Genomic DNA, 18,151 nt, shown 5'->3' on the forward strand with positions numbered 1-18,151 from the left:
AGTTTCTAATTGAACTAAGTATTTTTCTCCTCCTTAATGCTATTTTCTCTCTCTATAATCCTAGTCTTATTTTCTCTCCTAGACCTAGGACCAACTCTAATTTTCTAAATCTTCTAATTATATGCCTTCACTCATAATTTGACCTAAGGGCTAATCTAGACTTGGACTTATGCCAAATTAAAGCATTTATACCATTTTTCTTTTTCTAGAAATGAGTTTGGCCTAAGGGTTGTCCCACAATTGATGAATTATCCTATGGTTGAGAATAGGCTATCCATCATCTATTTTTCTAAGGTCCAAGATGTTTAAAAGGGTTTCACAGTTTTGCTAATGTATAAGCATTAAATTAATGCAAAAAGGGACATTTGGGTCTCTGGTCTATGAAAATGTGCAAGGATGATTTAATTATATTTCTAATTTAATTTAAAATAATTGCTAATTTTTGATGTAAAAAGGATAATGAAATTATAATTTGTGAGTATTTAAATATTGTATCTTGCAAAAATAAGCTTGGGGATACTGTACAGTGACCATTGGACAAAAGGATTGGCCTCTTCCTCCTCAAGAACTCCACAAAATAGTGCACTTGATAATGTAACCTAGGAGTAATCTAACAAGTAGTGCATTGAAATCTAAGCAAAGGGTACTCTCTTAGTCTCTAAGAAAAATTTGTGAATTTCTTCATGAGGGGGGGGATCATTTTATACCTGAAAATGATGGCTGCATAGCTCATATGCACTCTTAGTCATCTCAAGTTGGTAGCCCACCATATCTTTAGAGAAATCTACTTTAATTTTCATACATCCATTCATTTTCCCATGCACTCAACCACCTTGCATTTTGAAATTGTAATGTGTGAGGATATAATATGAGTAGAGCAAGGGGGAGAGTATGCACATTAGAAAAGAAGAAAACTAAAGGTCTTGACTCAAAGGTTGATTTGTATGGCTATTTGTAAAAGGTGAAGTCTATGGTAAAAGAGGTAGCACATGGAGCAATTATTGACACATGGGTGGAACAAGGGTACACATAGCTTGTGATTTGGGAAACCCTTGAGAGCTATAAATCATGCAATCCTTGGCTCATTTTAGGAGCTTGATTAATGCAATTATCATGTGATTAATTCTCTATTATACTTTAGTTAATTCTTATTTGAGTGATTTTATTATTATTTAATCATGAAGTCTATTACTTGGTATCAGAGCCTTCTAGGGCTGGTCATTAGCAAGTGTTTTAAATTGATAGGTGCTCATCTAGGTGCTTCTTGTCTTCCACCATTAGGGTTTACATGGTTGCCTTGTGCTGTTAGAATTTCTCTCCTTCTTGGCAAACTAGGGTAAGTATGATTAGAGAAGCTTCTTTCCATTTCTCTGTGTGTGTTCTTCTTTAGCAAAGATCTAAGATAAGTCTTAGCTAAGAGAGAGAGAGAGAGAGAGAGAGAGAGAGAGAGAGAGAGAGGAGTAGTTGTAGGCTCTATTCTACATAGAGGGAGTAATTCATTTATAAGCAATTAAGAAGAGCAGAGAGAAGACCAACACAATTTCAAAAGGCAAGCCTCATCATCTTCAGCAGGTTCTCCTCAGCTTGAGCTCCCTCAGAGGCTGCAATAACGACCATGTGACCACCATCTCTAAAGTAGAGTAGTTTTACAGTGCACCTATCTAAGGTACCATCAAGCAGCTCCTAGACAGCAGAACCTGACAGTAATCTTAGGAAACAAGCTTAAGAAATAACAGTAATTGCAATAGTGGAGAGAAAGGAGAAACGATTAGCGACCTGTTGTTGCAAGATTAAGCCATCATCTTCAGAGGTAGCATTCCTGATCAACAACTATAGCACACTAGAGCTTGAGGAAGCCTGCAGTAGCCCTAGGTGTAGGGGAAAGCACACGTGCAAAGACAACGATGCAACGGTTTTTTTTAAATGGTTGAAAAGAAAAACCCTACAAGATAAGGTTTTAAAACCATGTAACTCAATTTGGTGTAAAGGGGTCTCCTCTAAGAAGTGGATGTTCACATGGAAAGTTTTAAAACCATGTAACTCAATTTGGTGTAAAGGGTCTCCTCTAAGAAGTGGATGTTCACATGGAAAGTTTCCACATTGTTGTAAAGCTATTACACATACATAAAGTTGGACATCAACTCTTCTTTGATGAATTTTGCACTCCTTTGAGCCTCATTAAATTCGGTGGAATCATCAACAATAACCTCACAATAACTCCACTCAAGTAATCATTAACCGGGACTAAACACTCGCCTTGAGATATACTCAAGTGCAAAGACCTTCCCATTCACCTATTTGCATACAATGGCAACCCCATTTATGTTTGAAAAGTTTAGTGGTGGTGAAATGTTTTATACTTGGTAAGTCAAGTTTAAGTTCATACTTGGCAACCCCATTTGTGTTTCCAAAGTTTGACTAGCCGTCATTACATTAGAATTAGGGGATGGATTTAATAATCACATTACATCATCACAAGATATGTCCAAGGGTGCTTGGGGGATGAGCTAGAGAAATTGTTTGGAGTAAAACAAAATAAGCTTAAAAATATAATTATTTTCCTTGGACATTAGAGACAATGACTCTCTTTTAGCACACCTTAATAAAATGAAGAGTATAACACACCAATTGGGTAGCATTGGGGAAATTGTACAAGAAGAGGATACCATAGACATATTGTTAGAAAGTTTGACACTAGCTACACTCAAAAACCTCCTAGATCCAACCATTTGCAGGAGTAGAAGCAACACTCATAGAGCGGATTCGAGGAAAGGCAACTCAAGCTACATCAAGCAGTCTTCTCAAGAGAACGAGAGAAGGACCAAGGACAAAGATGACTTGCCACTATTGTGGAAAGGTAGGCCACATGTCAAAGAATTATTAGCACAAGAAACATGCCAAAGAAGAAAATATCATGATCTAGGATGAAGATAGAGAAGAGGCTTTCATAGATGGAATCAACCCAGAGCAGTTCTAAGCACAAGCATGGCTTCTCACCCCTAGTTGTAACCCCATTCTCTTGTGTGTGAAGTGTTAAGTTAAATCCAACAGTGTAGCCGACAAGGCAAGCTAAGATGGACCACTTGGTGTAAAAATGTGCAATGTAAAATGAATGGGTTATTTGGTTGAGTATGTAGGAAAGCATCCTAGAGATGCAAGATATTGTGGTAAGATAAGAATGCCACATATGATATTGTATGGTGTGTGAGTGTAGACCAAAAGAGTGGAAAAGAGTGTGCCACATGGATGCATACATGTAAACTGAGATGAGGGCTATCTATATTAGGAGCAACCTCATTGTATGGTTCATTAAGATATGCAATAGAGCTATTGTTGAGTGTGCAATTTCTCTCTCTCTCTCTCTCTCTCTCTCTCTCTCTCTCTCTCTCTCTCTCTAGTCATGGAGTTTCTTGTGTGGTTAATCCACCTTAATCTTATGCTTAATCTTGTGTCTATCACCATGATCACTCCCATATTAGGGTTGTTAACATGGTATCAGAGCCAGGGTGGGCTCTTGGTCATGGTGAATATTTATGTGCTCATTTGATTAAGCATATTTGTGTATAGTTTTCTTGGTTATGTGTTCAGTTGATTAAGCATATTTTCTATTTTAGCATTTCTATTATGAGAAAATTATGCACACTCATCATTATGGATTGCATTTGGAGTCTTGGAAGCTGCTTATGGAAATTTGGAGATTATGGTACTGCCATGGAAGATGAAAATGAAGATCTTAGCAATATGAAGACTATGAAGTCTTTATGAACATCAAAGAAGCCGCCCAAGAGAGTTGAAAATGGGAGTTTTGCAACATAGAGAGCTTGCTCATCTCAAAGAAGCTGAAATAAGGATTTGCAGCAAGTATGAAGGCTTTGGGGTGTACACCAAGAAGTTGCCAAGGAGACAAAGGTGTCTCAAAGATAAGATTGGTTTTGTAGTTTTGCCTCATGAAATTTTGAAGAAGGGTTGCTGAGAGATGGGATATGTGAATCCCATGGTTGTTTGCGTTTGGCAAGGAACATGAAGTGGTGTAAGATTGTCCGTGAAGGGGATAAGCACTTAAGGGCTAAGGAAAGAGCCCATGTTCAGGCACACCAAAGAGAGGATTGTGCTGGTTGAGTTTGCTTGAGGAAGATGAGAAAAATGGTATGGAGGCCATTGAAGGATTTCATGCTGATATGTACCTTTGGTTTCTCAAAAGAAAAACTTATGAAAGAGCACCCTTGAAAAATTTGCATGAGGTATGCAAGCTTAGAGCTCAATGGTGAGCTTGTGAATGGCCATGTTGATGGTCACTATGGAAACCTCATACAAAAGGTTTCAATTTGAGAGGCAAAGACTTGCAGCAGAGAAGGAGCTACAAAGGATCTTCTATCTTCAAAGAAAGAAGAAAAAATGGGTCTATTGGAGAGCTTGTTTGCTGGAACCTCAGGTGGAAGTTTTGTGAGACAACAAATTTGGGAACCAAGAGAGTAGCGATTGTGGAGTGCTCAAGCCTTAAAAGCAGAGGTTTCCATGAAAGGCTCAGAAGAGGTTGAGAAGGAAACGGTGGCTAAGTATCACAGAAAGGGATCAACCCCGGGAACGGACAAGGTAGCTTGCGGAACACAACAAGTGAGGGTAGTCCGTCTCAGTAAGCTGCAGATGTTGAGGGAATAGTTAGATGCTCAGCAAGAGTGTAGAGTAGCGACAGCAGCACGCACACAACGACCAGAGAGAAGCGATAAGTTTTTTTAAAAAAATTTAGATGGTTTTGTTATATAAAAAAAAACCCCAAAGAGATAAAGGGTTTGAAATTTGCATGGTGTAAATAAATCCAAGTACAAACCTCCATTCACATGCAAATTCTTGGGATAGTTTTAGAACTTGCTTTTTTGGGAAATTTCTCATTAGCTCTAAAAACTCGGGCAAATATCGGCTTGATGATTATAAGCTATGGATTTTATTATTATGACCACCCGGATTTTGTGGGTACCCTGTCCTTGCTTGCACACATTAAAAGGATTGCATTTTCTCTCACCCAGATTTTATGAGGGTCCCTTGCCCGAGCCTACAGGTACTCGAAATGGATGTATTATGGTGTGTGTTGAGTTGTGCATGCATAGGCGTCATACTTCATGGGTTGGTTCCCACCTGAACATTTATGTTCAAATTGGACTCAGGGGTTCCGTTGTGAGCTAGTGGGCTAAAAATAGATTGCGTGTCTAGGTTGGCTAGGAAAATGCACACACACTTGTTGAACACTCCAATTTGCATTGAGGGGGAGTGTTGAGATTGGCAATGCCAAATTGTTGGGGGTGAGAAGTGAGTTGGTCAATGTTAACCACTTTGGTAATATTATTTTTTAAGCGTGGCCATGCTTCTTGTAACTTATCTTTTTGTAACCGCACAAAGCACTGAACGATAAAAGAGATATGGGGATTGATTTGTATGCATAAACATATGCATAAAAGATATTTTTTTATATTAAAAGCGTGATTTTCATCATAAATGGATTTTGTGCATAAAAGAAATTCTTTTATATTAAAAGAGTGATTTTCATCATAAATGATTTGTATGCATAAACATATTTTAATCCAAAAGTGTTATTCTCATCAATTTTAATTTTATGCATAGAAAGGTGCATAAAGAAATCTATTTTTAGTTCAAAAGAGTTATTTTCATCAATTTTGATTTTATGCATAAGAAGATGCATAAAAGATTGATTTTCATTTCGAAAGTGTTATTCTCCTTAAAATGGAACTTATGCATAAATAGATGCGTAAAGAAATTTTATATCAAAAATAAGAATTCGCTTGTATTCTATAAATAGATATGAGGATGTGAAATAAATCAAATAGATGAAAATGAACGAAGAATGGATGGAGATGTATGAATGTGGATATGGATGTATGAATGTGAATGTGAATATGGATGTATGAATGTGGAATGTGAAAATGGATGTATGGATGTGAATGTAGATGTGGATGTGGATGTGGATGTATGGATGTAGATGCGGATGTGGATGTATGTATGTGGATGTGGATGAATGAATGTGGATGTGAAAATGGATGTATGGATGTAGATGTGGATGTATGGATGTATGTATGTGGATGTGGATGTATGAATGAGGATGTGAAAATGGATGTATAGATGTAGATGTGGATGTGGATGTATGTATGTGGATATGGATGTATGAATGTGAATGTGGATGTGGATGTGGATGTATGGATGTAGATGCGGATGTGGATGTATGTATGTGGATGTGGATGTGAAAATGGATGTATGGATGTAGATGTGGATGCGGATGTGGATGTATGGATGTGGATGTGGATGTATGGATGTATGTATGTGGATGTGGATGTGGATGTATGAATGAGGATGTGAAAATGGATGTATGAATGTGGATGTGAAAATGGATGTATGGATGTAGATGTGGATGTATGGATGTAGATGTAGATGTGGATGTATGGATGTGGATGAGGATGTGGATGTATGGATGTGGATGTATGAATATGGATGTGGAAATGGATGTACGAATGTGAATGTGTATGTGGAATAATAAAATGCGAATATGTATGTGAATGGATATGACGTTGAGATGAGCGAATGGATGAGATGAGATGTCATGTGAATCAGAACGATGAAGTACATCTCGGATAGTAATTGTTCTATGGATAGGAATCAACGGCTGTGCCTCTTGATGAAGAAAAAAGCATTGATCTCTATGATCCAAGTGCAAGTTTCTTCCTTGATCTGACCAAGTGACTTTAGGTTCGGTTGGATCAGTTTGGTCAGTATGACCTGACTACGTTAGAGTAAAATTTTATCCTGGAGGAATCGCCTGTGCTTTCCGGGCAAGGGCAGTTTTTCTAAGTTCGGTTTTAGAACTGAGGAATTAGTCACCTGTCCGGATATCCGTGGGGCGAGGCCCCATGTGTAGGACCCTACCCCGCACAAGATGTGCTACTTCCGCTGCTAGCACCCTGAATCCGTTGCGCAGTGGGGACGGGGATCTTACACTAGACGTGGTAAGGCCGGCTAATGGTTTAGGTCCTTGAAAACTGTGGACAAGGCCACCTTCAAAGCCTTGAAAGAGGCCTTCAAGGTTGGATATTCTCGTCAAGGAACCAGATGGAGTCTTGTTGAGCAGCTACACAATGTTAGACAAAAGGATGGTGAAACCATTCAAGATTACATCAACAGAGTAAGATATCTCCACTCCCGTGCAGTGCTAGAGATAAGTTCTCTGATAAAAGGTTAATAGGGAGATTTTAGGAAGGTCTAGATTGTTGAGATATCGAGCTCTAGTGAGGCGGTGGACACTGATGACCCGCCTGGGGGATAGGCCCCACACTTACACCACTGGCATGGTTGGTGAGATCTTGGGTGATATGCGGCCAGTGGAATGACAGGCTGTGTGATAGCCATTCTAGAGACTGGCATAGTTATAGCGCCAGCTCATTTAGTCGGGTTCACACTATAGAGAACCCGTGTATGTATTGGTTGAGTACCTTTCATATTATTGTGTACTCTTATTCTTGTATATGGTGTGTTGAGTGTTGAGTAGAGAAGAAGAAGATTTTCAGCCTCTCACCTTGTGTGTTCTCTATTAGGGTTTTGTGAGTGTGTGTGTGTGCTTGCAAGAGCTCAAGCTCTCCTCCCCCCTGCATCTTTTCATGGTATCAGAGCCTGGTTCGTGCTAAGGGCTGAGCTGCAAGCAAGAGAACCACAGGAAGCGGTACGAGGGTAAGAGCTTCAACTACTCTTCCCTATTGTGTTGGTGACTACACCCTTGTCGGGAGCTCTACGGGAGGCACCGGAAAACGATCTCCGATTGAGGAGCTTTCTTCGCGAGAGTGAAGCTATAAGGCAACTATAGAGTCCTACGGAATGAAATTTTCAGGCCGAAAACGCGTTTCGGGCACGTCTGGACCTTCGTTTTTCAGAAAGCAGGCGATTTCAAGCACTGCGGGTAAGTCATCGATTCTCTGCAGAACTCTGTTTTAAGAACTGCAGGAAAGATTGACTGTGCAGACACTGTGGGTGCTGCAAAGAGGTCTACAGTTTCCATTGGGTGTATGTATGTGCATTGAGGTCACTGGTTGTGACATTTGAGTGGATTGCAGTACCGCTGTGCAGAAAATACAGCAGTTGTGCAGGAAAAACCAGAGAGCAGTTTCTGGTAAAATTGTGTGTTTGGCAAGATGTCTAATGATGGCATAACACAGATTGTGGCTGAGAAGCTGGATAAGAATAACTTCCATGCTTGGAGGTTCAGGTTAACGAATTTCCTGATGGGAAAAGGCTATTGGGACTACATAGAAGGTGAGCATGAAGAGGCACCAGAGATACCGGATATAAATCCGACTGCTACAGATGTGAAAGAGTTTAAAGACTGGAATCAAGGAGCCAGGAAGGTTATGTATTGGCTTTCCATTAGTATACAGGACACCATGATTGGGCACATTCAGGATGCCAAGTCCCCCAAGGAGGTGTGGGACACCTTGGTAAAGCTTTATGAAACAAATACCAAGGCACGTAAGATACAGTTGAAGAATGAACTTCATACTGTGGAGAAAAAGAGCATGTCTGTGAATGACTATGCGCTGAAGATAAAGGGTATTGTGGAATCCCTTGCATCTATTGGTGTGTCAGTAGATGATGATGACAAGGTGGAAGTCTGTTTACGTGGTCTCGGGCCACAATACAAGGCATTCAAGACGTCTATTCAGACTCGGGAAAACATTCCCAACTTTACAGATTTGGTGTCTATGCTGATTATCGAAGAGAAGAACTTGGGTGAAGACCAACAGTCTTCACAAAGCAAAAACAGTTCAGAGCAACAGGCCTTCTACACGAGTTCAGGAAGAGGACGAGGTAGAGGAGGCCGTGGACGCGGTCAAGGAGGTGGCCGAACAGGTAATCAGAATTATGGCCAGCAGCAGCAGCAGCAACAACAACAGTCCCAGAACCAACAACAACAACAACACGCAGGTGGAAGAGGCAAATTCAGAGGCAGGGGGAGTCAAAGAGGCCGTGGAAATTAGCAAATGCAGTATAATGATGCACGTGAATGTTATTACTGTGGTAAGCATGGACATGTGCAGTCAGAATGTTATAAGAAGCAGGCTGACATGCAAAATGGGAAAGTGCAGCAAAACAACTATGCATCCTCAAGCAGAAATAATGAGGATAATGAAAGGTTGTTTGTTATGCAGCATGTCGTGAATGCCATGTCTGAAAATGTTGATGCAGCACAAAAAGATAATGTATGGTATGTGGATTCAGGCGCTTCGAACCACATGACAAGTCATGGGGAGTGGTTCAAGGAGATGAAAAACCCGAAAAGACCAGGTTTTGTGGAAACAGGGGATGACACTGCTCATCCAATTGCCCACATTGGAGATGTGCCATTGTCTATGCAGGATGGCAAAGTGAAGTACCTTGCAGATGTACTTCATGTACCGAACATAACAAAGAATCTGGTTTCAGTTGGCCAGATGATTGAGCAGGGGTTGCAGGTTCGGTTTAACCCTGATGGGTGTTATGTTGAAGATTTTAAAGACAAGTGCAGGTTGGTTGCAAAAGGCAACAGAGTGGGCAGAATGTTTACGTTGGATGTAGACATGCCTGAAATGAGTGCTGCGATGTTTGCAAATGGTTCAGGAATTGTTGCAGACACAGACATATGGCATAAAAGAATTGGACATGTGAATGTGCAGAGATTGAAGTCTATGCAGACAAAAGGAATTGTGACAGGGCTGCCAAAATTTAAAGTGGAAGGTATGCATAAAATCTGTGAAGCATGCCAATTTGGGAAGCAAACAAAGCATGTGTTTCCACGTAATAGATATGTGAGCAGAAATGCACTAGATGTTGTGCATTCAGATGTATGGGGTCCTACGAAGACCGTGTCTATGGGAGGCTGCAGGTACTATGTCACTTTCATTGATGACCACACAAGAAAAGTGTGGGTATATTTCATGAAGGAGAAGAGTGAGGTGTTCACTCACTTTCAGAATTTCAGAGTTTTGGTTGAAAAGCAAACAGGGAAATATGTAAAGTGCCTAAGGTCAGATGGAGGGGGAGAGTACTTCTCCAATGAGTTCTCTGAATTCTTGAAGAAGAATGGTATTCGGAGACAGTTCACATGCAGATATACTCCACAGCAAAATGGAGTTGCTGAGCGGAAAAACAGGCACATTGCTGAGATTGCGCGAGCATTGATGGAAGAGAAGAATATGCCGCATTGCTATTGGGCTGAGGCTGTTTCTACAGCAGTATACATCATGAACAGGACTCCAACTGCAGCCATACATGATGTAACTCCAGAGGAGAGGTTTACTGGCAGAAAACCAGATTTGTCTCATCTGAAAGTCTTTGGTGGATGCATTGCATATGTGCATGTGCCAGATGAGCTGAGAACTAAGCTGGATCCAAAAGCTGAAAAATGTGTGTTTATTGGATATTCCCTTGAGCAAAAGGGATACAGGTGTTATAACCCTGCTACACGTGAGTTGAGGGTAAGCAGGGATGTTGTTTTTGATGAGATGAGCAGCTGGTATGCTGCTGAAAAAGAAGCTGTTGGGGCTGATGTGAGTGGAAGTGTGGTTGCACAGAATGCAGGTCAGCAATCACAATCCTTGAGTGGACCAGGAGAGTCCTCATCTAGTGGGTCTGTTGATAGACCATGGAGTGGCAGGCTACGTCATAATACCAGCCCTGCAAATGTGATTAGTACATCACATGTAAAGGAAAAGAGAAAATGGTTGAGCCCCTTGGTATGCCTGACATTTCTGCAGGGCATTCTCATGTTGATGGAGAGTCTAGTGGCTCAGATATGAGCCTTGATGAGGAGCTTGGGATCCCAGCTATGAGAACACCTGGTGTAAAGAAGGCTATGGAAGCCATGAATGAGAAGCTGCGAAGATCTGGGAGAGTGAGAAATCCTGTGCAGAGATTTACCTATGATGGTTATGTGGCACATCACTATGCATATATGGCAAAGGTTGTGCAGGTTGTTGAGCCCACATGCATTGATGAGGCTGTTGGAAATGTGTGTTGGGAGAAAGCTATGGATGAGGAGATGGATGCACTATATGGAAATGAAACTTGGGATTTAGTGCAATTGCCTGAAGGCAAGAAAGCCATTGGATGCAAGTGGGTGTACAAAGTTAAACATAACAGTGATGGAAGCATAAACAGGTACAAGGCTCGATTGGTAGCCAAAGGATATGCGCAGACATATGGGATTGATTATGAGGAAACTTTCAGCCCAGTTGCCAAGATGGCAACGGTGAGAGTTGTGATAGCAGTGGCTGCGTCAAAGAAATGGTCTTTACATCAGATGAATGTAAAGAATGCATTCTTGCATGGGGATTTGCAAGAAGAGGTATATATGTTGCAGCCACCTGGTTATGAGGATGTGGGTCACCCCGAGCATGTTTGCAGGTTGAAGAAAGCCTTGTATGGCTTAAAGCAAGCACCAAGAGCATGGTCTAACAAGATTTCTGAATATCTTGTCACTATTGGCTTTCATGTAGCCAATGCAGATTTCTCATTGTATGTGAGACATGGTGATAGAGGGGTTGTGCTTGTTGTTATCTATGTAGATGACTTGATCATTACGGGGGACCATGATGCAGAGATCTTTGATGTAAAGATCTTGCTTAGACAGAAGTTCGAGATGAAGGATCTGGGGGAGCTCAGATATTTCTTGGGCATTGAGGTGATTAGGTCACCACATGGTATTGGATTACTGCAGAGACAGTATGGCTTGGACATGTTGTCCAAGTATGGTATGACAGGCTGTAAGCCTATTTCTGTGCCATTGGATCAGAATGGCAAGTTGAGTGCAGATTCAGGAGAGATCTTGGAGGATCCTACTATGTACAGGAGCATAGTAGGAAGTTTGATCTACATGACGATTACCAGACCAGATTTGAGCTATGCTGTTGGGTTGGTGAGTCAGTTTATGCAGGTTCCACGGAAACCGCATTTGGATGCAGTGAGACGCATACTGAGGTATGTGAAGTCTACTTTGCATTGTGGACTATTCTATGAGACTGGGACAGAGATATGTGTACATGGGTACACAGATGCTGAAGATCTACCAGTGGATTCATGTTTTCTTTGGGGAGTGCTGCTGTGACTTGGAGCAGCAAGAAGCAGCCTACGGTTGCTCTATCGAGTACAGAGGCCGAGTACAGAGGAGCTGCTATGGCAGCATGTGAGGTAGCTTGGTTGAGGAAGCTACTTGCAGATTTGGGTCTATCAGTGGATAGACAGGTTGTCATTTTCTGTGACAACATTAGCAGTATACAGTTGGCCAGGAACACAGTCTTTCATGCTCGTACGAAGCACATAGAGGTACACTACCACTTTGTCAGAGAGAAGGTCTTGGCAGGAGACCTTGACCTTGTTTATGTCAGCACAGAGGATCAGGTAGCTGACATCTTCACCAAAGCATTGGGTAGTACAGAGAAGCTCCGCAAATTCAGGGCTTCGCTTGGTGTACATGAGATGGAGTTGAGCTCGAGGGGGAGTGTTGAGATATCGAGCTCTAGTGAGGTGGTGGACACTGAGATGACCCGCCTGGGGGATAGGCCCCACACTTACACCACTGGCATGGTTGGTGAGATCTTGGGTGATATGCGGCCAGTGGGATGATAGGCTGTGTGATAGCCATTCTAGAGACTGGCATAGTTATAGCGCCAGCTCATTTAGTCGGATTCACACTATAGAGAACCCGTGTATGTATTGGTTCAGTACCTTTCATATTATTGTGTACTCTTATTCTTGTATATGGTGTGTTGAGTGTTGAGTAGAGAAGAAGAAGATTTTCAGCCTCTCACCTTGTGTGTTCTCTATTAGGGTTTTGTGAGTGTGTGTGTGTGCTTGCAAGAGCTAAAGCTCTCCTCCCCCCTACATCTTTTCATAGATGACGTACCCCTACACAACTCCTTGTATTCCTTGGCCCATACCTCCTTTGAGCAATGCTGCAGGAGTGCTATTGACTTCGATGACAACTTCAAGGGAACACGTTCCCGAGAACTCCATGATGAGGGTACATCAGAAGCCTCATTCAAGATCACCAATATCAGACCTGATGGAAAGAGCAAGGAGACCACCTCTGGGGACAACAAGTTGAGCAGCAGTTGGCTGTTGCATTAATGTGCAGCAAATGACCTAACATTGGAGGACCGGATAGGGTTGGCCAACCCCATCTCTATCCAAAGAGGGAGCTAGTATGGTGCCGGATTTGTCGAGTTAGCTATACCAGCATCATGGAGTGTCCACATCTGTGACCCCATTCCACCCTCTATTGCACATATTGCCAAAGGTGGGGTAACCATGAAATCACAAACTGCTATCAGCACCCATGTGCTCTCAAGTAGGACTTTGATGGCGATCTAGACAGACTCTGGATGGAGGATGTATGAAGTGTAGAAGGGGGTGGATACTCAAAAGCTTTTGTTTTTTTTAATAACTATTATTATCATATTTGTTTTTTTTTTGGGGGGGGGATGGCGTGGTGGGGCGTGGCAAGAAGGTTTTCCCAGAGTACAAATCCAACAGGCTAAATGTGCTAAAATTGATCAATCTCCTTTCTTTCTAAATGAACTACCCTCAGTAAGTCGAGCACGGCCTCCTGTTGGCTGGCATAAGACGGTAGAACGGCTTCCACATAGCACAACACTCGGGAAGTGACTAAACACCGTGGTGAGGCTAAAACATCCTGACATTTCCCATCCCATGAAGAAGGAATTTGGAGACTGCACAAGAGGTTTCAATTTGGAGACTGCACAAGAGGTTTCAATTTGGAGACTGCACAAGAGGTTTCAATTTGTGTTTTTTTTTCTCCACCTCTGCTGGAGGGTGCAGTGCGTCAATGTCATTAGAGAGAACCATGATGATCATCGAGGGCGGAAGGTTGAGGATAGCTCGTTAGCACTATTGCGACGGCTTGCAGCGCCAACGAGCTACAGCAATGGTGCACAGCTGCAAAAGAGAGGAGGACGAAGGGGGGTGATTGTTGCGCAGGGGAGGGGGCACTGGAGGGGTGGGAGGTCGTGAGGTGAGAGAAGGGGAAGGCCTGGGCGCACAATGGGCTAGTGAGGGGGGCTAGTCGTGAGGTGAAAGAAGGGCACACAAGGGAAAATGAAGGGGGGGCTGCTGCACACCACCTAAGAGCAGGCGAGGGGGGCGACCAGTCGTGAGGTGAGAGAGGGGGAGGGCTTGGGCACACAATGGGTAAGCGAGGGGGGGAATTTGGTCGGTGAGAGGGGGTTCGTATGAAGAGGGGCTGGGGGTGTCGGTGAAGCAAGTGGGGGGTGAGACGACGGGTGACCGTTGCACACAAGCTGGGGGGCGGTGAGAAAAGTGGGGGAGAGAGGAGAGTGGGGTCGGCACAGAAGGAAGGGGGAGAGGGGAGGAGGGTCAGTTGGTGATTACGCAGCAGAGGAAGGGGAAGACGAGGGGGGTCGAGCGAGAGGGTGGGGCCGGGTGAGTGAACAAGGGGGGGTGCTGGGGACGGTGCGGTGACGGTGAGGAAGAGAAGGTGGTGGGATCACCAGAGGGAAGGGGGAGAGGAGAGGGATGGTGGTCGGTGGGGTGAGAGGGTGAGGAGTGTGTGGTCGGTGAGGAGTGAAGGGAGGGGGTGGTCGCTGGGGTGAGGGAGGGAGAGAGGGGGGGTCGGTGAGGGGGGGAGAGAGAGGAGTGGTCGATCGGTTGGTTGGTGAGTTGAGTGTGAGGGGGGAAGTCGGTGGGATGAGTAAGAGGGGGGTGAGGTAAGGGGGAAAAGAGAAAAGAGAGAGGTGGCGGGTGTTTTTGTTTTTGTTTTTTTTGGGGGGGTTTGTTTTGTTTTTTAATAGAAAAAAGAAAACTAAGATGGGGGAGTCGATTTTTTTGGGAAAAAATGATTTTTTAAAAAAATAAAATAAAATAAATATTGAGGGGGTTTTTTGGAAAGAAAAAAAATTACAAAGGGGGGGTTTTTTATTTTTGCTTGATTGGGGAGAAGGGGAGGTTGGGTTGGTCGGTGATGAGAGTTGAGGGGAGAAGAGAGAGGGAAGGGGAGAAGAGAGAGGAAAAGGGTGGGTGACGAGTGAGAGATTGATCAGTGAGGAGGTTGGGTGAGAGAGAGATTTTTTTATTTTTTTATTTTTTGTGTCTCTTGTAAAAGAAGAAGGAAAAAGAAATCGAAGAGGGGGATTTTTTTATTTTTTATTTTTGGAGACGGAGACCCGATACCTGGCACTTCACAAACACCAGAGTGAGTTGAGACAGGCATTTCCCTTGAACCACCACCCTTGGCTGGCCACATCTTCCGAAGTGCCTTGATTGAGGGATCTGAAGTCTACACAGATCCTGATCTTGTTGGTCTTCTTTTTTGGAATCACCACTATAGGTGACAACCACTCGGAGTGCTCAATGGGAACGATGATACTGCCTCTTCCATCTTGTCTAGCTCTTTCTTCTGCACTTCGGAATATTTTAGATTCACGTGGTAGATGCCCTTCCTAATCGGCCAACTACCTTCTTTTTGTGAAATTTTGTGAGTGCAAATGGTTGGGTCTATCCCTGGAAGATCCTTGTAAGTCCATGCAAACGCCTCTTGGTGTTCTTTGAAAAAGTTGATGATTCTCTGAAGAGTGGAAGGGTCCTCCCAAATCCAAGTTGCCACTAAGATGGGGCGTGGCTCCTCTGATGTGCCCAGGTTCAGCTCTTGGGACCAGGTGACAGCCGCCACTATTAGAGTGCCAACAGTGGGAGGTGGCACCACTGCCACTATTGGAGTGTCAACCTTGGGAGATGGCACCACAGATTCCACCATGTTAACCAATGGGGTTCTAGGACAATCCCAGGTGTAGTGGTCTTGGCTCTCCGGGCAATGGAAGCATGGGGGAGAGCCCTTTGGTATACAGTGCATTGAGCTTGCATGTGGCCGCTCCCCCCACAACGGTAGCATATAAGAGGTCAGGTGGGGTTGTTGGGAGGACAGCGATTGGGGAACCTTTGGTTAGGCCGAGCCCCATACGTGTTGTGGCCGGAGGTACTGGAGGGGCTGCCGCATAGACCACCGGAGGTGGGTTTTGATAGACTTGAGGTGTTTGTGGGATAGGCACCAGTGGGAGGTACTGTTGATAGGTTGGGAGAGTGCTTGCTTGATATGGAATTTGCATAGGCAAGGAGTTGTATGTTAGGGTTGCTCCGAGATGAGGGGTATTGGTGTATGCTACCGTGGCTACTTGAGCTCCCTGTTGAGATGAAGTGGTCTGAGGCAGTGGAGGGGTTTGTACAAAAGTAGCCATGGGGGGGAAAGGGTATGTGGGGTAGCTAAGTAGGAGGGACCAGTGGGGGAAGGGTTAATATAAGCTTGGGATTGGGGGGCTGATTAAGGGTTCAAGAAGGGTGTTGGGTTTGGTTGGTGGTTAGGAGCCTGGGAAGAAATTAAAGCACTACTGGTTGGGGTCACCATGTAGTCTTCGGCAAAGGGATTAAGTGGGGAGGCACCTTGCTTAAGTTGTTGTTGCATAAGGCAAAGTCCCTTGAGGTAGTAAGACTCCTTGTCCTCATGGCCTGCCACCTTTGAGAAAAATGAGCAATATTTCTTGGAGGGACAATCATTTGGAAGATGGCCTTGCGAGCTACATACCGGGCACCATGGACTCGTCTTGGGATCTTTGACCTTGAGCTGCTCGATCTCCTTCCTAAGCGCTGCCACGGTCACATCCTCTTGTTGTGACCTTTTGAAATCTTGAGATTGGCTAGCTCATCCATGGAAGCGGATGTAGAAGCTACCGTCGGGGCTAGAGGAATGATTGGAGGAGCCGAAGACATGCCGAGGATAAGTGGGGACCAAGAGGTACTACGCTCCGCCATGAGGCGAGCATTCTCCAGTTGTGTAGCTCCGTCTTGGAAGTCTTGCAGGGTGCCTTGGGGTGGAAAAGTCTCTCTCATCTTCATCGTCATTTGAGTAGGGAGTACTCGAAGCACCCACTGTTGTAGCATGTAGTTTCCAGGATCTTGGGGTAGCCGAGCGACCAAAACTTTAGCTCTTGTGTGACAAGTTGGGCCACTGACTCCCCTGCCTTCATGGAGAATTGGTTGAGCTCTTGAGTGATGAGGTCAAAGTAGTTCCCTGGCCGAAAGGTAGCCAAGAACTGTAGCCTGAGGGTGGCCCAATCCAGGAAGTGGTTGATGGGAACTTGACCATACCACCAATTGGCACTTTCTTCCAGCGTTGTCGGGAACAAGACCAAGCATGCATCATCTCGGTTGAGACCTCTTGAGTCACATATAGTGAGGAACTGCTGCACATGGTCTTCCACATCGTACCTTTGAAGGTTGGTAGCTTAACTTACACGCGGTTAAGGACAGTAGCCAATGGCTCTGGCCCTAGAGCTGCCATAGGGTTAGAAGAGGAAGATGATGGGGGAAGAGTAAGGGAACGAGGAAGAACCCTATGACTAGTTTGAAGAGGAGAATGAAGGGGTGAATCACCTCCAGAAGCTCTAGTCTTTGGGGGCATGCACAACACTCCTCTCACCCACGATCAAAAATCACCAAAAAAGAAAAAAAAATTGAGACTATCCTTGACCTCTAGGAGAGTCCCACCGTGATCGCCAAATTTTGTCAAAGCTGTGGATGACTCTGCCGGTCCTTGCTATTAGGGAACTTGAAGACAACCGACACAAACACTATGGTTGGGGGAGAAGGGAACGTGGATCCTCTTAGGGAAGGAAGTATACCCGCCCAAGGATGAGTCGACCTCACTGGCTAGACATGCAAGACCTATGCCCTACACTATCTACCGTGCTCTCTGACCACCACCTAGCACCCTAGTACCCCTACAGGCCTCTCAGTCACACCACACGCACCACTCACACCTCACTCACCTCGCTCACACAAAGAGATAGACAAAACACCAAACAGAGTGCAACACTACCATCACAATACCAAAAAGGAGTGATACAAGGGAGACTCCGCTCTCCGATAGAAGGAACGTGCTAGAACTCAAGGTGATACACGAGAGAGTGTCCTCTTCTGTGAGAGTGTGTTCTCTCGACTCTGTCTGCTGCTGCTGCTGCCGAGAGAGTGCTCCCCTTAACTCCTCCTTGGGTGTCCTCCTCCTCGGGTGGTGCTCAAGAGGATCTCGAAGAGGATC

General features: G+C 44.1%; 1 protein-coding gene across 2 annotated transcripts; it reads right to left on the reverse strand.

Annotated features, from left to right (window-relative positions):
- Window positions 1–13,580: 13,580 nt before the first annotated feature.
- LOC147621932 (small ribosomal subunit protein eS27y-like) lies at window positions 13,581–13,893 on the reverse strand. Of its 2 annotated transcripts, none has more exons than XM_086823651.1 (2): window positions 13,832–13,893; window positions 13,581–13,779 (listed from the first exon to the last, which is right to left on the reverse strand). In XM_086823651.1, exons 1-2 carry the CDS (start codon window positions 13,891–13,893, stop codon window positions 13,581–13,583), a joined length of 261 nt encoding a protein of 86 aa, XP_086679777.1. The 2 variants fall into 2 exon arrangements, with proteins under 2 accessions (XP_086679777.1, XP_086679778.1); XM_086823652.1 differs by having other exon boundaries at window positions 13,581–13,757; window positions 13,816–13,893.
- Between the last annotated feature and the right edge of the window lie 4,258 nt (window positions 13,894–18,151).

This window comes from Cibotium barometz, chromosome 29, assembly GCF_041138505.1.
Source record: "Cibotium barometz isolate CiBa-2024 chromosome 29, ASM4113850v1, whole genome shotgun sequence".
NCBI classification, from domain to species: Eukaryota; Viridiplantae; Streptophyta; class Polypodiopsida; order Cyatheales; family Cibotiaceae; genus Cibotium; species Cibotium barometz.